The sequence below is a fragment of the Vombatus ursinus genome, unplaced genomic scaffold (assembly GCF_900497805.2).
Source record: "Vombatus ursinus unplaced genomic scaffold, bare-nosed wombat genome assembly UNPS02000580.1, whole genome shotgun sequence".
In the NCBI taxonomy this organism is placed as follows: domain Eukaryota; kingdom Metazoa; phylum Chordata; class Mammalia; order Diprotodontia; family Vombatidae; genus Vombatus; species Vombatus ursinus.
In genome coordinates this window covers 11,935,098-11,963,062 of record NW_020940358.1, presented here as the reverse complement: position 1 = coordinate 11,963,062, position 27,965 = coordinate 11,935,098, and the positions used below count along the sequence as shown (strand labels likewise).

The 27,965-nt window shown below is 38.4% G+C and overlaps 1 protein-coding gene across 4 annotated transcripts in view; it reads left to right on the top strand.

The window, feature by feature from the left end:
- CDH26 (cadherin 26) overlaps positions 1-12,909 on the top strand; it is a 54,965-nt gene extending 42,056 nt beyond the window's left edge. For all 4 annotated transcript variants that reach the window (XM_027851222.1, XM_027851212.1, XM_027851204.1 and 1 more), the window contains exons 15-16: positions 1,429-1,512; positions 12,383-12,909. In XM_027851222.1, the coding sequence (XP_027707023.1) occupies positions 1,429-1,512; positions 12,383-12,586 (288 nt within the window). In that variant the 3' untranslated portion in view covers positions 12,587-12,909. The remainder of the gene's footprint in view (positions 1-1,428; positions 1,513-12,382) is intronic.
- The last annotated feature ends 15,056 nt before the right edge of the window (positions 12,910-27,965 follow it).

The window sequence follows — 27,965 nt, the reverse complement described above, 5'->3', positions numbered from 1 at the left end:
GAAAGAGAATTAAAAGGAAAGAGAATGAAGTTGTGAAAGGGAAAAGATAATTATGTTGGGGAACGGTAAAGAGAGGGATACCAGAAGTAGTCAAAGCTTTCAGATATTCAGAATATGAGTTATATTAAGTGTAAGATGTAGAAATAAAGAACCAAAGGACTAGGGCTTTCATCTGGAATTCCAGCACCCAGAACAAAATTAGGGGTGAGATGTCAGGGAGGAATACAGTGACCTTGTGATACTCTGACTCCAGAACATGCAGCCATCATCCTGATCTTGATTTTGGTCCCTGATGTAGGTGGGTCATGAGCAGTCTTGGTTTGATACTAGTATATTGGTGATGGTGGAGTGGGACTATGCAGGAACAGCATAGCAATGGAAGATCCTTCAGTAGGTAGTGGCCCAGCAAAGAGAAAGTAAGTGTCTCGTGATCTTATGCTGGCCCCTCAATCCCTGCCACAAATGCCACTGGTAATTCAGCCCCTTTATTTTACTGATGAAGAAACAAAGCTTCAGAGAGAAGTGACTTGCCCCAAGTCATATAGAAATTTAGCAGCAGAACAGAGACTGGAACCTAAGTCTCAATACCTGGTCCATTGTTCTTTCATACATATCACACTTTGCATTATGGTAGGCTATTTATTTCTGCTCTTAATTATTTCTAAATCTCTGGTAAGCCAGCAAGCTTTCTTCATTACACATGCATTAAAGAATGTAGCAGTTAGAGATTCTGGGTGGTCCCCCCTTCTAGCCTGTCCTCTCCACCATTTATTTCTTATTCATTTGGTTATTTATTAAAGATCTCCTGTGTTCAGAGTGCTTTACTTCGCTCCAAGAGAAATACAAAATTTAGAAAAGACGTGGCTTCTGATGAAATGAAACTGAAAGTCTTGGAGGGTGATAACGCTAATAATAATAACAATATTAATAATAAATAAGTGATAAATAAATAATATCGAACGATAAATTCTTTAGGGAGATACAGAGTCTCATATGAGCTCTTAAGGGGGAAGTTGCTGTCAGTTAGGATTCAGAGAAGACTAGATAGAGTAGAACTTTTATGGGTGTTTTGGGTTAGACTTTAAAGGTTGGAGAAAAGAGGGAAGAAAGTCATTCCAGCTAAAGGTAACACTGTAAGCAAAAGCACTGCTAAGAGTACAACAAATGTCCAGTGTGTTTAGATCACATGATGCATGGTGGGAAACACTACAAGTCAGAGTCAGAGTAACATCTATAAGCTAGCTTTGAAGGCTATTTCAGCTCCATGGGGAATGATGACAAACATACGAGATTCAGAGCTGGTGTGATTTCCTGCCTGGGTTGTTAGTATGGTGGCTCTAGGGCAGAAATGGTAGGTATAAACATAGGTTATACTAATCTAGTAATACACATCAGTGTTTCAACAACTTGGACTTCTTTATGTTACAGTACTATCCAAATGATGTAAGCAGCTTGTATACTAAAAACCAACTGGAAAGGATGGAAGAAAAAGTGGCAGAGATACTAACTCAAGTAAGAATGGGAATTTTTTGTTTGTTTTTAATTTCTTTTTAAGTTTTCTCTTTTTATATTGCAATCATTTCCCAGTATACTTCTTCCCATCTGAATTCTTCTTTATAATAGTTAAGTAAGACAAGCTGACCTATCTAACTGTATATACAACAATCCACACCATCGCGCCCCTCTAGCTCTCTCTAAAAAAGAGTAGACTATTGTTTCATCATCTGTTCTTTGGACCCAAGACTGGTTATTGCACTCAATCTAAATTTTTATGATTTTTTTTTAGAATCTTTTTAAACATTTCTTTTGTTATTATTTTTTAAATATTCATTTAAAAATTTTGAGTTCCAAATTCCCTCTCTGTAGCCCCTCCCCCACTGTCCTTGAGAAGGTGAGCAATGTCATGCAAAACATTTCCATATTAGCCATATTGCAAAAAAGGAAAGCAAGAAAAATAAAGTGAAAAAAAAACTTAAGTCTTCACTCAGAGTTCATCAGTTCTTTTTATGGATGTGGATAACACATTTTATCATGAATCCTTTGGAATTGTTGTAGAACATTGTATTAATCAGAGTAGCCAAGTCTTTCAATGTTGATTTTCCTTATGATGTTGCTTGTATATACAGTGTTCTTCTGGTTCTGCTCATGTCACTTTGCATTAGTTCATATAACTTTTTCCCAGGTTTTTCTGAAACCACTCTGCTAATCATTTCTTACAGCACAATAGTATTCCATCTTGATTATACACCACAACTTATTCAGCCATTCTCCAGCTGATGGGTATCTCCTCAATTTGTTGGCCATATATAGAAATTCCAATGATCTATGTGGGCTTATCTTATATCCTGAAACTTCACTGAAGTTGTTAATTGTTTTAACTAGTTTTCTAGTTGATTGTCTAGGGTTCTTCAAGTATACCATCATATTATCTACAAAGAGTGATACTTTCCTCATTGCCTATTCTTATTCCTTCAGTTTCTCTTTTGTGTCTTATTGCTATAGCTAGCATTTCTAGAACAATGTTGTATAAAAATAGTGATAATGAACAACCTTTATTCACTCCTATTCTTATTGGGAAGACTTCTGATTGACACCCTTTACAGATAATGCTTGCTCTTGGTTTTAGATACTACTTGCCATTTTAAGAAAAGTTCCATTAATTCCTATGCTTTCTAGTGTTTTTAATAGGAATGAGTATTATATTTTGTCAAAAGCCTTTTCAGCATCTATTGATATAATCATATATTTTTTGTTATTGATATAGTCAATCTTGCTTATAGTTTTCCTAATATTGAACCAGCCTTTCATTCCTGATGTAAACCCCACCTGGCCCTAGTACATGACCTTTGTGAAATATCACTATATTTTCCTTTGTAGTATTTTCCAGATAAGTTTTTTTATACAATGAGATATTTCACCACATTTTCTTTCTTTTTCTTTTTACTTTGTTTTATTTTTTCTTGGTGTCTTGTACATTCATTAGGTTCCACTTGCCCAATTCTAATTTTTAAGAAATTAGTTTCTTTAACGAGCTTGCTGCACTCAATATGCCAGCAAATTTGGAAAACTCAATAGTGGCCACTGAATTGGTAAATATCAGCTTATATCCCAATTTTAAAGAAGGGCAATGCCAAGGAATGTTCAAACTACTGAATAATTGCACTCATTTCACATGCCAGCAAGCTTATGCATAAGATTCTGCAAGGTAGACTTTAGCAATATGTGAACTGAGAATTACCAGAAGAGTAGGCTGGTTTTTGAAGAGGTAAAGGAACCAGAGACCAAATTGTCACATTCACTGGATTTGGAAAAAACAAGAGAATTGCAGAAAAAATATCTACTTCTGCTCCATTGACTCCACCAAAGCCTTTGACTGTGTGGATTGCAACAGAATGTGGCAAGTCCTCAAAGAGATGGGAGTATAGCTGAGGAGTATTTCCTGAGAAATCTATATGTAGGTAAAAAAGCAACAGTTATAACAACATGGAACAGGTGATGGGTTTAAGATTGGAAAAGGAATACAATAAGGCTGTATATTGTCACCTTATTTATTTAACTTATATGCATTTCATATGAAATGCCAGGTTGGATGAATCAAAAGCCAGAATTAAAGTTACCAGGAAAAATATAAATGAACTCAGATATGCAGACAATGCCAGTCTGATAGTAGAAAGTGAAGAATTTAAGAAGCTTCTTGACAAAGGTGAAAGAGAAGAGTGCAAAATCTAGCTTGAAGCCTCACATAAAAAAACCCCCCAAAAACCCAGATCTTGGCAACTGGTCCCATCACTTCCTGGCAAATAGAGGGAGGAGAAATGGAAGTAGTATTAGATTTTATATTCTTGGGCTCAAAGATCACTACAGATAGCGACTTCAGCCATGAAATTAACAGATACTTTCTTCTTGAAAAAAAAAAAGCTATACTAATACGCTAAAAAAGCATACTAATAAAACAGAGATATCATCTTGCCAACAAAGGTCCATATAGTCAAAGCTATAGTTTTTTTCCAGTAGCTGTGTGAGTTGGACTGTAAGAAAAGCTGAGTGCTATAGACTCAATGCTTTTAAATTGTGGTGCTGGAGAAGGTCTTTTGAGAGTCCCGTGGACAGCAAGGAGATCAAATCAGTCAATACTTAAAGAAATTAATTCATTCTGTTCTCTAGAAAGTCAAATACCGAAGCTGAAGCTTAACTATTTTGGCCACATAATGAGAAAATGGGACTCATTGGAAAGACCCTGATGTTGGGAAAGATTGAAGGCAAAAGGAAAAGGGGATGGCAAAGGATGAGATGGATAAATAGTCTTATGGAAACAATGAACATGAATTTGGATAGACTTTGAAAGATGGTGGAGGAAAGAAGGGCCTGACATGTTACATTCTATGGGGTCATGAAGAGTTGAACACAACAAAATCACTGAATAACCACCTCTTTTTCCATTTGGCCAATTTTGCTTTTTAAGGGTTTATTCTCCAGTATTTTTTGTTACTTTTTTGCTAAGCTGTTAATTCTCTTTTCATAATTTTCTTGCATTGCTCTAATTTCTTTTCCCAACTTTTCTTCTCCTTTTCTTGTTGATTTTTTTAAATAACTTTTTGTCTTTTTAAAAATATCTTTTTCTTTAGGTCTTCTAGGAATTTTCATTGGGCTTGTATCCAATCTGCATTTTTCTTTGAGGTTTTACCTTTAGACATTTTTATATCATTGTTTTCTTCTAAGCTTATGTCTTGAGCTTCCTCGTCACCAGGTTCTTTTGTTGTTGTTTGCTCATTTTCCAAGTCTATTTCTTGACTTTGAACTTTAAGTTAGAGTTGGGCTTTGTTCACCTGGAGGGTGGTAAGGGGTTGAGAGAAGGTCACTGTCCTAAACTTAAGGTTTTTTAAGCCCTGCTGTTTTCATAGCTAGTTCTGGGGGTTTGTAAGTTTTCTGTGCTTTCAAGGTGGTATGATCCAGGGAGAGGTGTGGTCACTGCTGTCCTGGAATGTGTTCTGGTCCTTACCCAGTAAAGGTGCCTGTTCCCTTGCTACCACAAATGCTAGCACTCCTCTCTTTACTGTGGAACTACCACCAGGAAGTACAGCCTCTGCTCTGTCTCTCCACCCTAGAACTGCAACTTGGAACTAGGCAATGTGTAATGGAGTTGTCGAGCAGTACCTGGTCCTATACCCAATACCTGCACAGAGAGCCTATGTAATCTCTTTCTGATCATTTGTTCAATGCCCTTGCCATCTCTGGACTGAGAGCTCCCCAAGTTACTGCTGCTGCTGAAGCAGCCCTCCTCCAAGGCCTGGTGTTGCTTATGCCTGTGCTGTGAGCCAACCCCCACTCCACTGTCATAGACCTCTTTTTCTAATCTTCTAAGTTGCATTAGGCTGGAAAAATGTCTTACCCTGACCTCTTGTTGAATATTCTGCTCCAGAATTTTATTTTTAGTGCTATTTTAAAATTGTTTGGAAGGAAATGTTGGCAGTTTGGCAGTAAGGCTCCCTCTACTCCTCCATCTTGACTCTGCCTTCAGATCATATTTAGAATCTGTTTTTGTTTAATTTTTTTAACTTTAAGTTTTCAATTTGTCATGCACTTGGCTCATAGCTATAGTTCATAGGTACTTGTTAAATAAGAACAATTTTTTTAAAATCCAGCAAAACAGGCTTATCTGGTTAAATCTTGGCCAGCATAGGTGACTGCATTATGAATTCTGCACAAAGAAAAATGGAAAATTTCTGATTAGAGAGAAATATATTCTGGGGGAGGAAATAGAGAAATTGAATGAAATAGATTTAAATTCTTAATTGTGTGCTTCCTCAAATAGTGGGAACTATAAAGCTTCATTCTGAAAGGGAAACATAATATATTGCAAAGTGTGCAATATTTGGACTCAGAAAACTGAAGTTTCAATCCCAATCATCTTATTTACTATTTGTGTGACCTTGGCTATGTCACTTGACATTTTAAGATTTGAGTTGTCTTATCTCAAAAAATGAGGATCAGGCTGTACATTCTCTAAGTTCCCTTTTAACTCTTAATTCTATCATCCTATTCACCATCCCCCTGCCTCAATTAGGCAAAATGTGTAGAGATGCAAAGTTTCTTCTTTGGTCTATGTGTCCATGTTTTTTCAGGGTTTGGGGAAAGAAACTATTTGGCGTCCTTACCACAAGGGTTGACTCCTCTAACAGAGATGATACTAAAAGAACATACACAAGTATCCAAACCCAATCATCCATGCAGCTCCTGAATCCTAGGGTTTTGGATTCTGTTATGCATAGCAAGCTTGTCTGACTGTCAAATCCAATGCCTTCTAAGCCAAAGGTCAAGATAAGGACAGCATTTTTTCTACTTTGTTCAGCACTCCTTTTATTTTTATTTTAAAAGTTAAATTACATTTTTAATGAACAAAAATCTATTTTTTCGTACTCCTGCCTCCTCACCCCATTTCCTTCTGCATCATTTCATACAGGTTTTTCCATGAGTCTTTGAAATCACTTATTTCCTAATTTCTTCTAGTATAATAGTATTCCCTTAAATCCATACACCATAACTTGTTTACCATTGCTTAATTAGTGGACATTCCTCAGTTTCCAGTTGTTTGCTATAAATATTGCTTTACATAAAGGACCTTTTCCTCTTTCTCTGAGCACCCTTTGAATAATCTTAATAGTCTTTTAATAGAGACAGAAGTGTCCTACAGACAGTCTCAAGTAGTCTACTTGTTTAAGTGGCAATTGGCTAGTATCCAAGAGTTCCCTAATCCTGAGTTGGATGGCCTTAGGCTAATCCCAAAGAACCTATATCCAGCATATGTACTGATTCCTAAACCTATCGAAAAGATGAATTTTACCTTTTTTTTGAGTGGATAGCCATGTGGGCATATAAATCATAATGTTGTACTAATACAATGTTACAAGATATCTGAAAAAAGCACACTAGAGTATGAAAATTACATACATGATATGTAATGTTATATACTCAGATGTGTGTGTATACATATATATATGTACATATTTACATTATTGAAACCAATTGTTGCTACAAGATAAAATTCAAGAGAAATAACATATATGGCACCCATCATTCCCATAAAATGTTCATTAATCACATCATTAATCACCTGGGTGCTAATATCCTAAAGTGTCCTGTGATGGTCTCCAAACTATAACATATATAATAATGCCTATCACAGTAGTCTTGACATCCGTAGTAGGTCAAGGTGGCAGTATAAGATTAGCCACTGAGGTTGATTTTTGACATTTCTTATACAGGCCATTCACTAGCACAAACAATATGCATAAAACCATATAAATATAAGAACAAGTAACACATCTGTTTTTCAATACTTCAACCCTGTCTCCCCTCGCCAGTGTGTCTATAGGGGGGCCCAGCTTCCCGAGTGTACACCAAGGTGATCATCTAACCTAAGACCAGGCTTCTTCCAGATATTAGAGTCGGAAGATGGGGAACCTGTTGTTTATCAAGTCTTTTGGGAGGGCTTAGACAAATTCTAAGATGTTGACTGCTGTATGGTCCCATTCCTCTTGTGGAAGGCATTATTATTATTATTATTATTATTATTATTATTATTATTATTATTATTATTGTTATTTTAGGCAGTTGGGGTTAAGTGACAAGCCCAGGGTCACACAGGTAGTAAGTGTCAAGTGTCTGGTCTGAAGCTGAATTTGAACTCAGTTCCTCCTGACTCCAGGGCTGGTGCTCTGTCCACTGAGCCACCTAGCTGCCCCTGTGGAAGGCATTTTTAAGCTCCTTAGGACAATCTATTAGGCCCTATTTGGTCATCACCTTTACAAATTACCTTTACAAGCATAATACAACTACTCTGATCCCCTTTGCCTGAAGTGTGCTGTATTTTAACCTTCTCTAGGGTTCTTCAGTACCGTTAAGGGTGCTGGGGGTGTCTAGATTCTCTGCAAATGGATCTAACCCTCACTGATAGTGTTCCCTCAATTGTAGGGGTTGTAGAGCCCCTACACCTCAGATCCCTTTCTTTATCCATTAATAGTCAGAAGAGCTTTTACACAGAAATATTTACTTCAAAAAGTATAATCACAAATATACAAATTCAAAATCCTGTCCCCCTTTACCCTGACACACACAATCTGGAGAGGGTAAGAGGATTCGGTTCATAGCTTAGCTCATTTCCCATATAGTCCCAGTTCCAAGTCCAAGACCCCACTTGAGCTCACATCTCAGGCATCCTGGCTGAGTTGTCAGTGGCTGTACCACTTCACTTCCATCCTAGCTTCAAGGCCAGGACACAGGAAGCTGTGTCTTTAAGCCTTTAAAGAGGCTACCCTCACCAAGGTGGTAGGGGATGTTAGGCAAACTGGGTGGGCTCAAAAGGCTGCTCAAGGGTGTCTCCATGTTAGGAGAATTGGGTGTGCACCAAGAAGCCCAGGTTACACAAGAAAATTGCCTTTACTTGTAGAGGTCATCACTCTACAATTTCCTTTATTTCCTTCTCCTAGACCTGGATCTCTGTTGGCTTTTTATGGGAGATTCCCTGTCTTTGTATAAATAGGGAAGGCTTAGGCTTGTCTGCTTTTCTTGGGTAGACACCTGAACTAGCCCTAGTGGCTGTTATCTGTTTTTAGATTGTCTTGGAGTACTCTTGTATCATACACTCTATTACCAGAGAGAAGTTGCATTAGGTTCACGTAGTGGTGAGGGCATCAGTTGACCAGTTGACCCACACCTTCTGGCCTTCAGTTGGAAATTATTCCATCGCCTGACTTTCCAGTTGAACTCTCACAAATCAGCATTTCTTACCCTGGGTGTCATCTTTTCAAAGCTTCATGTCCACTCAAATCTTTTATTTATTTGAGGCCTGTTTATATTACTCAAAATTCAGAACATCTCATCTTCTGAGATCAGGGCAAAGATTTCCCAAGTGCCAAATGACATATTTATATTTTAGGTCAAGTCAGAAAATCCCAGCTTAAGGCTATTCAACCCAGATCTGCATTTGGGAGGATTCAGCATCACTCCCATACAGCATTCCCTAAATATGTAAAATCTCTTTAATCTGTCCCTCATAATAAGGGTCACCGATTTCTCCCAGAGCACTGGTCCCCAAGGGCTGCAGACCCAGACCTCGCAGTGCTCTATAGATAGATGTAACCAGTTGGGACAGTAGATCTAAGCATTCCTCCAGTCTTAGGAGTCCTGATCTCCTTGAGCGATCTCATCCTATTCCATTTCTTTCCAGAAATGGAGGGGATTTCAAGAGACATGGCTTGTCTGATTTTCATGTTGGCTTAACAAGACAGGCAAGGATACTGGCTCAATCATCATATGTACTCGTTGTGCCCCTTCCTTGCCTGTCTCCTTATTCACCCACTTTTGACATGGAATTAGCTAACAGCCAAAATCATTGAAAGGTTGTCTGTTGACCTGATAGCCTGTTTTAGTGGGGCAAGTGCTCCATTCTGTTAGGGAGGCAGAAAACCACAGGCAAGTGATAAGATCTACTTTAACATAGTCATGCTGCCAACTACATATTCAACCAAGCAAGCATTTATTAAGCACCCATTGTGTGCCAGGCCTTATACCAGGTGCTGGGGTTACAAATACAAAGAATAGAACGAGCTTGCTACCCTAAATGAAAGAGGATGTTTCCTATTGAAATATATTATCAAATAATACCCAGGTTATAGGTCATATCTTGCAGTACCTGAGCTGGGAAAGGAGGTGCTATAATCAGAAGCAATCCATTGTTGCAGCTCATGTAATAAGAAGAAGAAGAAGAAGAAAAAGCATTTGTCTATCACTTTAAATTTTGCTAAGTACTTTACATATATTATTTTGTTTGATGTTGATCCTCATAAGAATCCTATGAGGTACATGCTATTATTATCCCTTTTTTATAGCTGAGGAAACTGAGACATTGGTTAAGTGACTTGCCCAGGGACACAGAGCTAGTAAGTATCTGAGGTGGGATTTGAGCTCAGGTCTTCCTTAATCCAAGAACAGAGCTCTATCGTGCTACCTATCTGCTTTGGTTAAAGAAAAGCAATTTCAGTTCTAAATCCTAAGTGTTGGAACCTAGGTCAGGCAAAGTTGTAATAGTATAAGTATCAAGTCATTTGAGCACCGATATGATAGAGGAAGTACTACTACAGTCAGCTTCTCATGAATTGGCAGGGGAGGCACCCTCGCACATACACTGGAGATGAGTCCCCAACAAAATTTGAGTGGGAGCTGGGATCCCTGGGATCTCCCTCCTCATCCCTTGGTCAGTGATATCCCTTCCTTACCTTTGGGTCCCATGGCTTGGGGCTGCTGACATTCATCCAGGCAGCTGAACTTTCCCCTAAGTTTAAATACATACATTTTTTTACGCAATGGTCATTATAGAAATAATTCTTCAAGCAAGGGAAAACAACAGTGTCTAAAACAAAACAATAGCATCAGATACTGCTTCAAGGGTTTTGAGGTGCACATTTCATCTCACTCAATCCCTCCACCAACACTGTGAAGTAGGGAACGTTATCTTAGCTATAAAGCTAAGGTGAGGAGAAGGGAGAAGGGAAGGGAATAAACATTATTTAGTGCCTACTATGTGCCTGCATTGTGCTAAGTAATTTTTTTTTACAAATATTATTTCATTTGATCCTTACAATAACCCTGGGAGATAGGTTCTATTATTATTCCTACTTTATAGTTGAGGAAAATGAAGCAAACAGAGGTTAAGTGACTTGCCCAGGGTCACGCAGCTAATAAATTGTGGGTTTGGGATATGAACTCAGTTCTTCCTGACTACGGGTCCAGTACTCTGTCAGCTGTGTCATCAGCTGCCTCATAAGGAGACTGAAGCTGAGTCCTGCCTCCAGGACTGAGACTGTTGCTGAATAGCAAAGGCAGGGGTTTCCAGTCCAGTTCTTCTGGCCCAGAATCCATTATTTCTGTAATGAATTATGGCTGCCTTGATTTTCATATCCTCAAGGCCTGGCATAACCCCTTTCATTTAATAGGCACCCAGTAAGTGTTAGCAGCATTGAGTTGTTCTGTAGTAAGACCATTTCTTCCTTTGTCTCTGATGGGATTACCATTTTTATCCACACAGCAGCTGTCCTCAATATTTCTGTGTTTTTCAAAGCCTTTGCATATCCCTCTCTAACCCCAGAGGGCTTGATGGTGCTTCTCAATTGCTCATGCTGTCAATATTATCAACCATCTTCCCTTTCCTCTTTTACTTCCTGTTCTACCACATATCACTGCCTCATTAGTTTCTACAACCCCTATTTCCTTTGTTTTTCTTTTTATTTACGCAATAAACATCAAAGCTAGTGATACAAGACTCCAAGATTAGATTGTCAGTGATAAGAGAGGCTTTTTCTAAATCCTCAAGGCTTCAACTGCTATCAGAAAGACTAGAATTACTTTTTGCAAGCTCATACTCTACTATTTAAAACTTCTTTCTTCACTCAATAATCAGTTCTAAGAACTGTTCACTTTACAATTTCAAGATTTACAATTTAAATACTGCCAACTTAACATTCAAAATTCTTTCCCAGTTCTTTCCCAGGACATGACAAAAAGAGAAAGCTATGTCAAATCTACCCAGTACTACAGTTATAGTATCTTGTCAATGGAATCATCAAATCCACACTTGTCTGCGTTATCTTTGCTTGTATTCTCTTCGCTTTCCCCCAACTGTTCAGAGAAATGCCTGCACAAGTACTTCCTTTACACATATTACAAAAGTCTTATAAACCTGGATTTTTTTTTTGGAGGTGGGTGGAATTATCAGTTTGGTGTCTTGGCAGATTGTACCCAACCATTTATATTCTCATAAGTCTTCCCTGAAAACAAGGGTATGAATTTACTAAGCATACAGAAACAAAATATGTATTGATTACATCAGAGAAATGTTAGCTCAAAGACAGATAGAACAGGCAGTCAAGAAGCATTTATTAAACACTTACTACGGGCCAAGCACTGTGTTAAATATTGTAGATAGAGAAAAAGGAAAGATAGTCCCAAAGGTCTCATATTCCAATGAGGGGGACAACATACAGATAACTACATACATACAAGATAGACACAATACAAAGGGAAGGTCATCTTAGATGGAAGGCACTATATGTAGATGAGGAAACTGAGTCCCAGGGAGGCAAAATGACTTGTTTGGGATCGCAAAGCTAATAAATGTCTGAGGGATGATTCAGGCCTGAGTCTTCCTGAATCTGATACTTTATATACTATACTTTCCCTCATTGCCAGGTGGGCGTAGAAGTAGAAATTTTCCTAGAGCCTGGAGACTTGACACCTATCAATAATAGTATTTTAATTAAAATGATTAAAAAGTTGAGGCTTTAGTGGGAGGTTTGTGTCTGACCTGTGTCTTATTTCTTTCTTCTAGAAGCTCTACGATGTTAACACCCTGGAAGGTAACATTACTTACCAGCCTCACGTTTCCATGGATGAGGGAGAATGTGAAGCAGCTGAATCCCTTAGCTCACTTACCTTGACAGAAAGTGACCTACCTGAAGATTTTCTGGATGATTTGGGATCAAAAGCAATTGCTCTTGAAGAAATATATTCCAAGTCAGTCTTTCTGAAATAATGCACATATTGGAAAATTGGTAGTCATACCTGAGGAGGCCTTACTATATTAAGGACAGTTTTATTTCTTTATTCATTCTTGCCTGGACTTGTGTAAAAGTGAGTTAATGATGTGGAAGATGCTGTGCGATTCTTGGAACAGGAGTAATAGGCAAGAGAGAAGGAAGAATTTATGTATTTTCTCCATGGGTAATCAGAACATGTTTTCTACAGATATGAATTTTACTGATTTGTATATCTCTTTGTTACATTTTGTTTGTTTTATAGCTGTAAGTATGACTAGACAGATCAATAGGTCCCTACACGGTTTTGAATAAGATTTGTCTCCAGCTAAATAAAGAAAACAAAAAATTTTCCTTTCGTTTTTCTTTTTTTAAAAATATTTTAAATTTTTATCATTTATTTATTTTTAGCACTTTTTAAATTTTGAGTTCCATTTTTTCTCCCTCCTTCTCACCCCTCTGCCACCTACTGAGAAGGCAAGTAATATGATATCAATCCAAATGTGAAATCATGCAAAACATATTTCTATATTTGCCATATTTTTTTTAAAAAACAAGAAAAATAAAGAAAATGAGAAAATTACACTTCAATTTGCACTCAGAGTTCATCAGTTCTCTCTATGGATAGCATGTTTTTATTCCAAGTCCTTTGAAATTGCCTTGGATCATTGTATTAATGAAATCCTCCAAGTTTTTCACAGTTGATCATCATGACAACATTGCTGTTACTGTGCACAATGATCTCCCAGTTCTTCACACTTCACTTTGCATCAATTCATATAGGTCTTGCTATGTTTTTTTTTCTGAAACCACCCCCCCTTGTCATTTCACACAGCACAATAGTACTTCATCACAATCATATGCCACAATTTGTTCAGCCATTGCCTAATTGATGAGCATCCTCTCTATTTCCAATTCCTTGCCACCACAAAATGAGCTGCTACAAATATTCCTATACATGTAGGTCCCTTTCGTTTTTCTTTGATCTTTTCAGGATAGAGACCCAGTAGTGGTATTGCTGGGTAAAAGGGTATGCACAATTTTATAACCCTTTGGACCTAGTTCCAAATTGTTCTCCAGAATGGTTGGTCCAGTTCACTACTCCACCAACAGTTCATTAGGGTTCTAGTTTTTCTCTCATACCCTCCAGTTTTTGTCATTTCTGATAGGTATGAGGTAGTACCTTAGAGTTGTTTTAATTGGCTTTTCTCTAATCAACAGTGATTTAGAGCATTTTTTATGTAACTATAGATAGCTTTGATTTCTTTTTCTGAAAACTTCCTGTTTATATCCTTTGACCATTTATCAATTGGGGAATGGCTCTTCTTTTTATAAATTTGACTCAGTACTATACTCATTATGTATTTGAGAAATGAGGCCTTTCTCAGAGAAACTTGCTATAAAATTTTTTTATATTAATCCATTGTCTATGGTACCTTTTGGCAAAATGTAGTTTCCTTGATTATCCCTTTAATTAGGTTTATTTTTGCTTTGTCTAAAATCATGATTACTACCCTTGCTTTTTTACTTTTACTTCAACTGAAGCATATTAGATTCTATTCCAGCCCTTTATTTTAACTCTGTATGTCTTTCTGTTTCAAGTATATCTCTTGTAAACAATATATGGTTGGATTCCAGTTTCTAATCCATTATGCTATCTGCTTCCATTTAATGGGTGATCTTGCCCCTTTCACTTTCACAGTTATGATTACTATGTATTTCCTTCCATCCCATTTTCTTGTTTCTTCTTCTCTCTCTCTTTTAATTCTTTCCCTTCTCAAAAGTCTGTGTGGCTTCTAACCACTGCCTCTCTTAATCTATCCTTCCTTTAATCATTCTCCCCATCTTCCCTTATCTCTTCCCCCCCCCCATTTCCCTATTGGGTAAATTACATTTCTACATACAACTGAATGTGCGTGTGTGTTTGTGTGTGTGTGTGTGGGTGTGGGTGGGTGTGGGGGGGTGTGGGTGTTTCCCTCTTTGAATCAATTCCAATGTGACTGAGGTTCAAACATTGCCTGCCACCTACCCCCACCAATTTCCCCTCCACTATAAAAGTTCTTTCTCATGCACCTCTTTTATATGAGAAAAATTTCCCCATTCTCTACCTCTCCTTTCCCCCGTCTTCCAGTGTATCCCTCTTTCTCATGGCTTCATTTCTCTTGGAGATCATTCCAACATAATCAACTCCTACACATGTCCTCTGTCTATTTAAACTCCTTTTAACTGCTCTGATAATGATAAAGTTCTTAGGAATTACATGCATCATCTTCTCATATAAGAATGTAAACAGTTTAACTTTATTGAGTCTGTTATGATTACTCTTTCATGTTTACCTTTTTATGCTTCTATAGTCTTGTATTTGAATGTCAAATTTTCTATTTAGCTCTGGTTTTTTCATCAGGAATGCTTGAAAGTCTCCTATTTCATTAAATATCAGTTTTTTCCCCTGAAGGATTATCCTCAATTTGGCTGGGTAGGTGATCCTTGGTTGTAATCCTAGCTCCTTTGCCCTCTGGAATATCATATTCCAAGCCCGTTGGTCCTTTAACATGGAAACTGCTAAATCTTGTGTGATTCTGACTATGATTCTTAATATTTGAATTGTTTCTTTCTGGCTGCTTGAAGTATTTTCTCTCTGACTTAGGAGCTCTGGAATTTGGCTACGATATTCATTGGCATCTTCATTTTGCGATCTCTTTCACAAAGTGATTAGAGGATTCTTTCAATTTCTATTTTGCCCTCTGGATCTAAGATACTAGGGAAGTTTTCCTTGATTATTTCTTGAAATATGATATCTGGGCTTTTTTTATCATGGTTTTCAGGTAGTAATTTTAAAATTCTTTCTCCTTAATCTATTTCCAGGTCAGTTGTTTTTTCTGATGAGATAGTTCACATTTTCTTTTTTTTTCATTCTTTTGACTGTGTTTTATTGTTTCTTGATATCTCATGGTCATTAGCTTCTACTTGCCCAATTCTAATTTTAAAGAAATTATTCTCTTCAGTGAATTTGTGTACCTCTGTTTCCATTTGGCCAATTCTACTTTTTAAGAAGGTCTTTGCTTCAGTGAATTTTTGTGTCTCTTTTGCCATTAGGTCAATTCTGGTTTTTAAGTTCTTACTTTCCTCAGTATTTTTGTGCCTCTTTTCCCAAGCTGTTAATTCTCTTTTCATAATTTTCTTGCTTCATTTCTTTTCCTGTTTTTTCTTCTACCACTTTTGTCTTTTTCTTTAATTCCTCCAGGAATTCTTGTTGGGCTTGGGTCCAATTAGCATTCTTTGAGGCTTTGTTTGTAGTTGTTTTCATATTTCTGTCTTCTGAGTTTATTTTTTGATCTTGCTTGTCACAGTGGTAGCTTTTATGTCAGATTCATTTTTTTGTTGTTTGGTCATTTTCCTAGCCTATTTCTTGACTTTGAACTTTATGTTAAAGTTGAGTTCTACTCACTTGGGAATAGGGAGGCACTGTCCCAAGCTTCAGGATTTTTTGTGCTACTGTTTTCAGAGCTAGTTCTGAGGGTTTGCAAGTTTTTGATGCTTCCAAGATGGTGTAGTCCTGGGAGAGAGATGTTCAATGCTCTCCTGGCCTGTACTCTGGTGTTTACCCAAGAAGGGCCCCTTGTCTTCTGCAGCCACAAGCACTAGTGCTGCTCTTGTCCCTGGAACTGTGACGTGGGCCCCTGCTCCCTTGTGACCAACCATCAGTGCTTCTCTCCGCCCTCAAACTATGGCCTAGAACCGCATATGGGCAATAGAGTGCCAATCAGTGCCAGCTGTACCCAGCGCCAGCAAAGGGTCGCCATAATCTCTTTCTGACCTCTTACCATCTCTGGGATGAGAGGTCCCGAAGCTGTTACTGTGGCTTCTGTTGTTGCCACCATGTGTATGGGTTCCAGACAGGTCTCTACCCTGGTGTTAAAAATTTCTCCTTCTGACCTCTGAGGTTTTCTTAAGCCAGAGAAATGTCTTTGTTGGCTCTTGTGTTGGTTTTGTTGCAAGTAGAGGAATGGAAAGATAAAGGCCTAAAATGTATGCTTTTATGCATGTTTTAGGAAATAAATCCACATTTTTGTATATATGTACATAGATACACATATACAAAAATGTGGATTTATTTTCTAAAATGTATGCATACATACATATATAGAGAGAAATGTGGATTTATTTTCTAGAAAATGTATATGTATACATACATACATGGCAAGCTAAGTGGTGCAGTGGATAGAGCACTGGGCCTGGAATCAGGAAGACTTGAGTTCAAATCTGGCCTCAGACACTGCTTTGTGACCTTTGCAAGTCACTTAACTCCTTTAGATCTCAGTTTGCTTATCTGTAAAATGAGCTAGACAAGGAAATGGCAAACCACTCCAGTATCTTTGCCAAAAAAAAACAAAAAAACCCCAAATAGGATCATGAAGAGTCAATTACTTGCAACAAAACTAACACAAGAGCAAGTAGAAATTATATCGTTAGCATAAAGCAAATAGAAATTATATCTGTTAGCATATATCCCAGAAAATACATGAGGGAATGAGCTCATTTGGGAGATAGATAGATCTCAGCTTAAACCAAGAGAGAGGCCCCCAATCCTAAGGGAAAGTCTCAAAGTCTCTAGGGAGACAAATCGGAAATCAGCAATGTGTTGAAGAGCTGGCATCTCCTTTGTGTGTACAGTTTCCAAAGTCTTTTTATATACCTCTCTCCAAGAGTGCCTGGAGTTACAAGCATTTCTCCCCCAAGAAGATCTGCCACCAAATTTACCCCTTACCCAGGTTTGCAGCATCAAATTAAAATTCTCTCCACTATTTAGAAGTCATGGCTCTTTGCACATACATAGCAGCATGTAAAATATCTCAGGCTTTGTTGGAAATATCATAACATATTCATTTCCTGAGGACTCACATAACCCTTAATTTAAAGTTGAAAACAAAATATATTTAGTTTTTTTCCTTATGAGTTGTAAAGAAGAAACACACAAATACTGGTAGAATTGTCACATGAACCAATAATTTTCATGTCTGTATGATATATGAAAAAACAACTAGGACAATTGTGAGCCATAATCAGGACATATTAAATACCAAAAAGTGTGTCTGATAGGCTAGGTTAAAGTCAGTGTAATTTATAAATAAAATCTTGTAGGCTCTTCTTCCTAATTTCAGGATTTTAACGAGATTTTAAAAGCCCTATTGAATACTAATCTCTTTCTTTTTGCCTTTCCTCTGACTTCAATCTGAAGAAACAAACCTGCTTCAGAATTGTCATAGTATCACCTTTGACAGCAAGTCTTGGATAGACTTAAAGCTGAAAGACTTTTCCAAGGAGGCTTGTAAATATCAACTCTAACGGGATCCAAATTAAATATTTCCATTGAATCATATCACTTTTCACTTGATGCTTAGGACTACTGAAGGGGTGTATCGGGTGTTTAAGCAAGACTCTGGTGTGAGGGCTTGCTGAGCCCTTTTCAGGGCTGTTCATCCACATTTGATGTCCATCTTTCACCCATCTCTCACCTGTGGTTTCCAAAAGCTGTAGCATGCACAATGGCCACACCCCAATAAACTGTTTTGGCAGGCCAGCTAAACCAGGTTGAGGGTAACTGATGGGCCTCAACCCTGTCAGTGAGTTGGGGTGGGGGTGAGGTATCTACTCCAAACATGTAAAGACTTCCTAGCAGAATGGGCAGATGAGAATAATTTGTTCCAATGACCATGAAGGCAGCTGAAGCAGGCTCTGTGGAGCACTTAGAGCTTGGTCAGACATTGGACACCAAGGTAATACACAGCATCCCGGGCCATCACCACTCATCTTGACTTTTGTCTTGCTACTTGACTTTGGATGACTCTGGAAGAGATAGTGAGGCTGACAGCTTTGTGCAACTCTATCTCACTTAAATCCAATTCTTACGTAAATCAATACATCATCTTGTGATATCATTGATTCTCTTCAAAAACAAAGGACACACACACACACAAAACAAAACAAAACAAAACAGGACTGTTGAAAATATATGACTGCTGCCAAAGTTTTTGTCTTAAGGATTATTTGCTCTGTGAAGGCCTTGGGCTAAGCAGCAGAGTAACTAGATGGCTTTAATAATTTAAAGCACATGCATAGACTTTAGTCCCAGAAACTTGGGATAGGAAAAGACTAAAGATACTAAGGCTCCCTTTTTGGTGGATCTTACATAAATTAGTATTGAGAAAGACTTAAACTTCTATTCCCAAATGAGCTTCAGTGATTGATCTAGGGGCTTCCTTGTGAGTAGGGACCTAAAAAAACTACATTATCAATATATTTCTTTGCTTAGTACTTATATTTAGTAAAAATTGTTATTGTTGTTGTTATCTGCCTCATTGACCCCCTTTCCAGATCTTGACTTTGTATTTGGGACCCACATGCACCTGGACTAAAACATTTTAGCATAGTTAACTAAAATCTGATGATAGTAACAATGGGTTATGGCTTCCTAAGAGGAAGGGTGGCGGTAGCAGTGGCAAAGCAAGGAAGAAATGATACTCTGATTACCAGAATTTACCAACTTTGGTCCATATTGTTTAGTAGTACAGGAATTGTGGACTGTGTGGGGTGGGATGGATTTTACCAGTGAGATAAGTTTGGGTCCATTGTAGACCTAGAGGGATTGGCCTCCTGCGTTGTGTGGGAGAGGGATCAAAGGCAAAAACACTGCCTGCTTTACAGTTCTGACTGTTCTTAATTGCCATTGAGTAACTGGACACTGAATTGATTAGAGTAAGATGAAATGAGACCAGGGGCTAGCTGTGCCCATGTGGGGTGGAAGGCCAATTTATGGACTTCGTGGCTATTAAAGATGAGATGTGTAGTATTCTAGAAGTACGAAGTCCCCTCCTTAATTTGATTTTATCACCCCAGTAGAAGGGTGAGAGCCTTTGAAGATGAGGTTTGTGAAGACACAAGGGACTCTAGTGAGGATACTTACCTCCTGTGCTGATTTCCCTCATTCATCTTGGCTTCTGCCCTTGCTCTCTCCTAGGATTGGGACTCAGAGGTTATGGTTTAATAGGATGAACCTCCTTCACTCATGTTAAACAGACTGAATAGTGTTTTCCTCCCATGTGGCTCACCCACAAATGATGAGGAAACGAGATGCCTTCTCTAGACTGGAGTGTTATGGATCTAGCTAGTAAAACATGAGGTTGGTAAGAGGGAGATTGATGGTCAGCCTTTCAGCGCCCTATTAAAAAAATACAAGGAGAAGAAAAAGGAAGATGTGGTTTACCCCAGAGCCTCCCTGACTCTACCAACTCCTTTCTATTCCAATTTCATGAAACTTAGTGACTGTCAAGGCTGAGGCCAACCCTCCACAACCAATTTGGGTTTTACTATTGGACTGAAATGGGATTGGAGACCCATGCCTGAGTGACTATTTATTGTATGGGATGCAGGTTTCATGTTTGTCAGGATGTGTTAGAGATAATAAATCAATTGACCATTATCCCTGAGGACACCTGTGCAATCCTTATGAAGAGTGAAAGTTTTAGGGATGTCATCACATTGGAGACAAAGACCATAATCCAGATAATAATAACAATAATTTGGATAGTGCTTCAAGGTTTGCAAAGTGCTTTACATGTTATCTCACTTGATCCTCACAGCAACAATGTGAAGTGTTATTCCCATTTTACAGATGGGGAGACTGAAACTGAGAGGTTGAATAACTTGCCCAGGTTCACATAGTTAGTAAGTATTTGAGGCAGTATTTGAATACATCTTTCTGGGTGCAGGGCTTAGCTGTCTTCAGGGTGGGAAGATTACCAGAAAACAGTACAACGATTACAAATAGTTGTGAGTCAACCTGAATGTATAATGGAGATAGATTTGATGAGTGTATTTGTGTCTGTGGAGGGAGTGGTAGTCCCACTTTAGGATATTTTGAGGTCAACCCAGCCTAATATAGTAGAGAAAACTCATTTGGAGGCACCTGATGTGCCTCAAACATCATGCATTATTGAAATAAGATAGTTCCGCATCCCTGGGGGTAAAACTGAGATTTCCAACCTCTCAGTGGTCATATATTTTGATAGTGTGGGCCGAGCACAGCAATGTGCTAAGCCCAGGCCCTCCATTGCCAGTACCCCTATGAAAATATTATCGATCTCCCTGAAAGGGTTGTCTGGTGAGATTCTTGCTCTGCCACTATCAGCTCTGTCTGACCACTTGGATTCCTTTCAAGGATCTGAACACTTTGGGTAGCCCTGATTGCTGGTTCTTGATTTGCAAAAGGCTTTACCATTGTGTGTCTGACATTTGCCTCTGGTCTTCCATGAAGCTTAACCCAATATCAAGTGAGCCCTTGAGGGAAAATGGACTTCACAGTCCTCCTAGTGTGCTCAAACTTTGGGCCTGTAAGGTTGCTTTATGCTGGGGGAAAGACCAACTCATCATTTATACAAACTAGTGCTGTTTCTGTGGGCCTTACCAAATGGTCTGGAGTCTGGAGGTTCAAGGAGGGATCATCAGGGGTTCCCTTATGAACTTTGTCAATATAGTCAACTGATTGCATATTTGCGTGGGTCACATCAGTATTTACTGAGGAGTATTTACTCCCTTAGCCAAATAGAATAATAGACAAACTAGACATTATTATTATTATATTATTATTATCATCATATTAATAATATCATTGTATTGTTAAGGACATGGTCCTTATGACCATTCCACTGTCATTATCTTTGAGCAAGGGACTCACTTCACCTCCAGCACTGTATATTCAGCTAAATCTAGTATTATCACCTGGTGATTTCATTTGGCCTGTAACCCCCAAGCAGCAGGTTTCACTGAGAATTGGACTGGGTATCTTAAAGGGCAGCTTTGTTTTTTGGCCCGTACCTTTGCAAAGTGGACTGATTTCCTTACAGAGACAGGGTTTGCCCTCAATCATTGCCACCTTACTAAGGGGTACAGGACAGTTTTCCAGGTCAGCACTTCCTTACTGACAATAATGGTGTGGGTGAGGATGTGTTCCTCCTCACTGCAATCCTAGTACAACTGCAGAAACATTTTTTCATTGCTGTTTTGATTTTATTGTTAGCCAAGTGCCTGATAATGAATGCACCAGATGTGCTATGGCCTTCTCACCCTGAAACATCCTTTCACCATGCCACCCTCCTTCTCCGATTTATGAGTTCCTTCTGGGCCCCCCACTTTGAGAATGGGCCCAGGCTGGCCATGCATCATTTCCCTCCAGACTGTGCGTCCGATTCTCCAGATTCCTTCACTATGTTCCCACACGGGTACCTTCTCCTCTCTCTCATTTTCAGATCCCTTTTATATATTGTCTATCCTCATTAGAATGTAAGCTTCTTGAGTTCAGGGACTGTCTTTCCTTTTGCTTGTGTTTGTAACCTCAGAACATAAATAAATGTTTGTTGCTTGCCTGCTTGCCTACAGGTTCATTTTCTTTGAAAGAGGTAGTATATTCCCCTAAATCTAATGTTTACCTTTCCCCTAGATGGTTTGGACAGATCATCTGCCTGAAAGCTGAAGAAGGTTTGGTTATGGAGTTAGAACAGTGGACTCTGACTATATAGGAAAGGCTGGGGAGAGATAGTGGAAGGTATTGTTCATCTAATCCTTTGTCCAAGCCAGTGTGAAAAAGTCAAGAGGTGAGCAGTATGGTCACCAGGGGACCTTAGGAATTATTACACTCTAGGACAAAAAAATGTGTTGTCACCCATCCATGGGTGAATGTTCTCATGAGGTAGAGGTGCTAGCCAAGAGTTCAGGAAGTGTGGAATGAGTGATAGAACAAACAGAGGAAAGATAGCGCAGGATAAGGGAAAAGTTTCAAACAAAGGGATTATAAGCCTTTAGCTTCTGCATCCAGATATCATTTTTCAGATATTGTGGAGCAGAGCCGTCATTCAAATCCCGCTGGCTCTGGCAGTTGTATGTCTGTCTGTTCCTGGTTATTATCTGCTGTTGGCCTATTGCTCCACTCTGATCTTCAGACTGATATCCTGTCATGGAAACATCACAACTCTTCTGACTTGGGAATGGTCGCACTTTTGGCTTTGATCATTTTTTATTTCCTTTGTTTGGAGTATGCCTAATGTGCCATAGTTCCCCTCAAGTGTTTTATTTCTTAGTATGTAAAACCAAGATGTGGGTCACTTACTACTAGATATAAAATATTGCCATAGTCCTGCTGCGGTCATAATAAGACTAAGATTAAGGGGTGCAATATCTTAAGCATTGCTAGTTCTGCATAGACCTTGTATCCTAAGGGTCTGAGAAAATAGCATGGCCTTAGTGATTTAAGACATGTCAGTAGATCTTAGTCATGGAGACTTGGAATGGGCTAAATCTTCTAAAACCCATCTTAAAAAATTAATCCTAGATAAACCAATATTGAGAAGGCAGTATAACTCTTCAAAACAAACAGACTTTTTATTCCATGAAGCCTGTTTTTATAATTACTACCTTGTGGATGGGGACCTTCGGAGCTGTACTTGTCAATATATGTTCTTACTGAGTATTTGTGTAATAATTATTATTTGCCTAAGGGCAGCTAGGTGACATAGTGAATAGAGCACCAGGCCTGGGATCAGGAAGACTCATCTTCCTGAGTTCAAATTCAGCCTCAGACATTCATCAGTTGTGTGACCCTGGACAAGTTGCTTAAGCCTGTTTGTCTTAGTTTCCTCATCTGGAAAATGAGCTAGAGAAGGAGTTGGCAAATCACTCTAGTATCTTTGTCAAGAAAACTCCCAGATGGGGTCATAAAGAGGAGGACATGACTGAAATAACTGAAGACATTTTTTGCCTCATTGATTCAATGTCACCAGATCATGATCCTATACTTGGGACCAGTATGCACCTGGTCTAAAACAATTTTGAAATACCAGTGTTGTATGTGTACATAAAGATGAATATAAGACTTCTTATTGAAACGTGAAGTTTGAACTTGAGTGTTTACATTGGATAGCTTTATTATTAGACTTAAATAATTCTCTTTCCCCTTAATTTTTCCAATGCATATTTTATCACTACCACAAGATACTTCTCTACAATAGGGAAGATTATATAAGTAATTCCATGAATTGTGGTTCTACTTATACTTTTATACCTAAGGGATAATTATTTGTTAAAATAAAGCTTTGGTTGTGTTTTAATAAGCCAGAGCCAGCACATGAAAATGTTCATGAAACCCTTTGGGAAATATAAGATTATTATACTCAATCTGTGAAATAGGAACAAATTTTAATATTATTATTGATTGGTAATGGAAATAATCAAGGATGTGTAAACAATTATACTCCAATGAACTAGTTTTCTAATTATTTTTTGACAGAAACAGTAGCTAAGTTCAGGCAAAATACGATTTTATTAATTTTGATTCATCTTCAAATTATATAATCTTAATCCTTATCTTCCTCTATGAAGATTTCCTTTCAATTTACCTTTTCTATTTTCTCAGTAATAAAAATTCCTTTGTTCTCTGTGTGTTTGTTTCAAGTAGTTATTTTGGTTGCTTTGTAATACTAAGTACAGTTGCTCACCCAACATCTTAGTCAATGAAACTTTCATTTGACAAAAGGGAAATATTAGCCCTAGAGGAAACCGCAACATTACTTCTTATGTAGTAGTTTAATCAAAATTTATTTGATGTTATATATAACCTCCTTTATAGCAACATCCCAAAACAGCCCCTCTCAGATGAGAGATGAAAGAGGCAATGTTTATCCCAGAAAACTAACGATGAGTGGGCAGAGTCATCAAGAAAATAAATTAAGGACTGGGCAGGGGACATTTTTGAGATGATATTTTTTTTTCTTGTCCAGGAACGTCTCTGTATGGAAAAGTTCTGCTGATGTTTGAGTAGACATTGATTGCAGGGTTTGTCAAATAGTTCCCTTTCAAAAGCAATATCTCAAATGTCAAAACCAATCTGCTTCAAGGATAGATAAAGAGCCAGGAGGATAACTTGCTTGAATTGTGAAAAATAAGGGGTGAAGGGGTGAGGGATGTTGTTTTCTACTTCTCCCACCCCCTAGGAACTCTACTACATGATCTGTGACCATAAAATAATGCAGTTGATTTTCTTTTTAAAAGAAATGTTCCAGAACTTCTATATCTAAATAAATGTTAACACATTGAAGCTAATGAACATATTAGCGCCTTCTTTGATGCAGGATAACACCATGCTGGGCAGTCCAGTCCTCCTCCTTGAGGCAGGGACTGTTTAATTTCTCTCCTTATACCCCTAATTTAACTTGAATTTCTTTATTTAACTTGAAAAGGTTACAAACTAAGACTAAAGTGAAGAGAGAGATGGTGTGCAATCACAGATGATTCACAGATGATTGTGCACTCAGTGCAGCCTCTGAGGTTGAGATGCAACAGAGTATGGATTGATTCTCTGTACATATATAATTGTATACAAAACTAATATAAGGTAATTGGGATATGGGGACTGGAGCCACCAACCAATGAAGGTAGCAGGAAAGCCTTCGTTTAGAAGGTAGTACTTAAACTGAGCTTTTTAGGAAACTTAGGATTTTAAGAGGCTGAGAAGGAAAGGGAATACATCTCCGATGGTCTCCAATGTCCCTCCCAATCCTATATCCTATGATCTTATGAGTGTTTCCTTGGAAATAAGGTTGCATGTCCTGTCTGTCCCAGAAGGTTGGTTGTAAGGAAAGTGCTTTGTGAATTGTATACGATTGCATAAATGGAAGCTAAAATTACAATTATTATTGTTCAGTCTAACAATTTGAGTGTTCATTGAGTTTCTACTTGTGTTTGCTTACATGGAGTAAGTGTGAAGAAGACTGATAGAATAAGCTGGTAGGGGTAAGGAGTAGACAGCAGAAGAATGCTTCCTACAATCCAAGGCTAGTTCACTTGGATTTATATGTTCTGACATTTTAAAACAGCAAGAACAACAACCATACATCAATCTCACTTTACACTCAATAGTGTGAAACTTTTAAAATTGGGATCATTGCATTTAGTCCATCTGCTTTTAAAAAGACTGTCTTTCATGGGGCAAGGGAAACCTCTGGCCAACAGTCCTTGACTTGATTACGTGCTGCTTCTGAGCAAGTGTTGTAAGGAGTTGCTGCTCTGGTCTTACTTTTCCTGGCCCAGAAAATAATCTTTCTTTAGTGAGTTGTTATGAATATTATAGTCCTAGATGACTGAAGATTGATGATCCCTGGAACAGCTGCTAATGTGATTAATTGCTGGGTTTCAGAATTTCAGAGTGCAGATAAGAGGTGACAGATACGTTGGATGACCACAGCTTCAAAAGGACAATAGAGTGTGACAAAAAGGGATTTTAATTTGACTAATATCCTTAAAAGTCATGGATACAGTCACATTAGGGAGGGAGCAGCACCCTTGTCCACCCCCACCTGAGGATTCAGGGGAAAGGCAAGATTCAGGGGGAACATGTGCCACAGTGACAGAACCCTTGCAGCATTGAGGAACATGGCAATGCTACCCCCTCCTTCACATTGGCATCCTGGTGCAAAATTGTGGTCATCTTGGTCCAGCTATAGCTCTGAACATACACACCACAAAATCTATTCTTCCTTTCTTCTTATGTGTCTTCTCTTTCCTGTCCATCTTTTACTATCTTCCAGAGTACATTTTCTTCTTTGACCCTTGACCATTCCCTCTACATTCTCCAATATTTTCTTTTCCTCATCCCTTATTTCTGTAGCAAGATCTACATGTAGGAAGGTCCATGTGTTGTGAGAGGTATGCCCCACATGTGGTGTGGGGGTATCTGTGTGGCTTGAAGGGAGGCAGAATAGGCATCTCTAGCCTCTTCTCCCTTCATCCTTTTCTTTTTTTTTTCCGTTTATCCTTTTCTAAGGGAAACTTTAATTCCCACCAGTAAGGGAAGCAGGAAGTTGAGGTCAAAGACCACTGCTCTCTTCAGAGCTAGAACTATACCTATCTGCTTTTAAAAATATTGTTAGTCTGGGGAATGAGTTTTTCAGGTTCAATCTAACTTTTAATCATTGTTTAGCACTGGGGGCAAACAAGCCTCCAAACTTTATATTCAAGGCTTGATCCCTTTCTTACTAAATACTGGTTTCACAATGAACACATGATACTTAGCCAAGGAAACCCATTTATCCAAATTGGTAGCAAAACAGAAAGCAGAGAAGGTATACATGGGAGAATACATACCAGACAATACAGAGTGAAGGAGCTATCCCATTGGGAGTGAGGAGGGGGGTGGGGAGAGAGAGAGAGAGAGAGAGAAAGAGAGAGAGAAGAAGAAGGAGGAGAAGAAGAAGAAGCAGAGAAGAAGAAGAAGGAGAAGAAGAAGGAGAAGAAGAAGGAGGAGGAGGAGGAAGAGGAGGAGGAGTACAGAAGAGAGGAGAAGAGAAGAGTCCTATATTTCACTCAAATGAAAATTCCCCAAAGTCTATAGTGTAGCAACCTGGGGACAGGGAATGATGGAGACTGCCAACTCCTCTCACATCTTCCCAGAGTCTGTTCCTTCAGCAACCTGAAGTGGAGTTTGCCTTGACTGTTTTCCCTCTGAAGCTAGTAGCCAGAAATACCTGAAGGAACTGCAGAGTCTGAAGGCCAAAAGGAAGAAGACTTGAAGTTTGAAGAGAATTCAAGAATTCTCCTCTTTCCTGCTCTTGCCCAACCTCACCCCACCCTTCACCAGGCACAGGACATTGATATCCACTAATAAGAAAAGTATCCTATACCAATGGCCTGTGGGAGTGGGGTTACATATCAGCCTTATTGTGTCTCTCTCTTAGCTTGGAATAGTATGTATCTGAATTTTATATATATATAATTTGTTTTGTATTATGTTTTTGGAACTTTAAGATGTGGGTGAGTTAAGGAATTAATTTTTCTTGGGGGGGGGAACATCATCACCTTAATTTAAATACTTTTTACTTATACATGGTTTACAATTTATTTTTCAGTGGTTGTGAATATAAAAGATCCAAGTCCTTCTCCAATGCCCAATTATAATGAAGAAATGTCTCTAGGTTATCAGGAATGTGGCATAGTGATACAGTATTGGACTAATATCCAAGATGACCTGATTCTAGAGATACTGAAGTCTAGAGATACTGAATAAAACATACATTTTCAAATGTGGCCAATGTGTGAATTTGTTTTTATTGATTATACTTACAATTACAAGAGAAGTCAGGGCAGAGGTGTGAGGAGAATTAGGTAATTAGTGATTGTGCTGCAGAGAGAGAGACAGAGGGAGAGAGAGAGAGAGAGAGAGAGAGAGAGAGAGAGAGAGAGAGAGAGAGAAGTGAAAAGAACATCAATGAAGTATTTAAAATATTCAGAAGAGAACATAAGGAAGCTCAGATGGGGACACAGACAAGCTGGGCA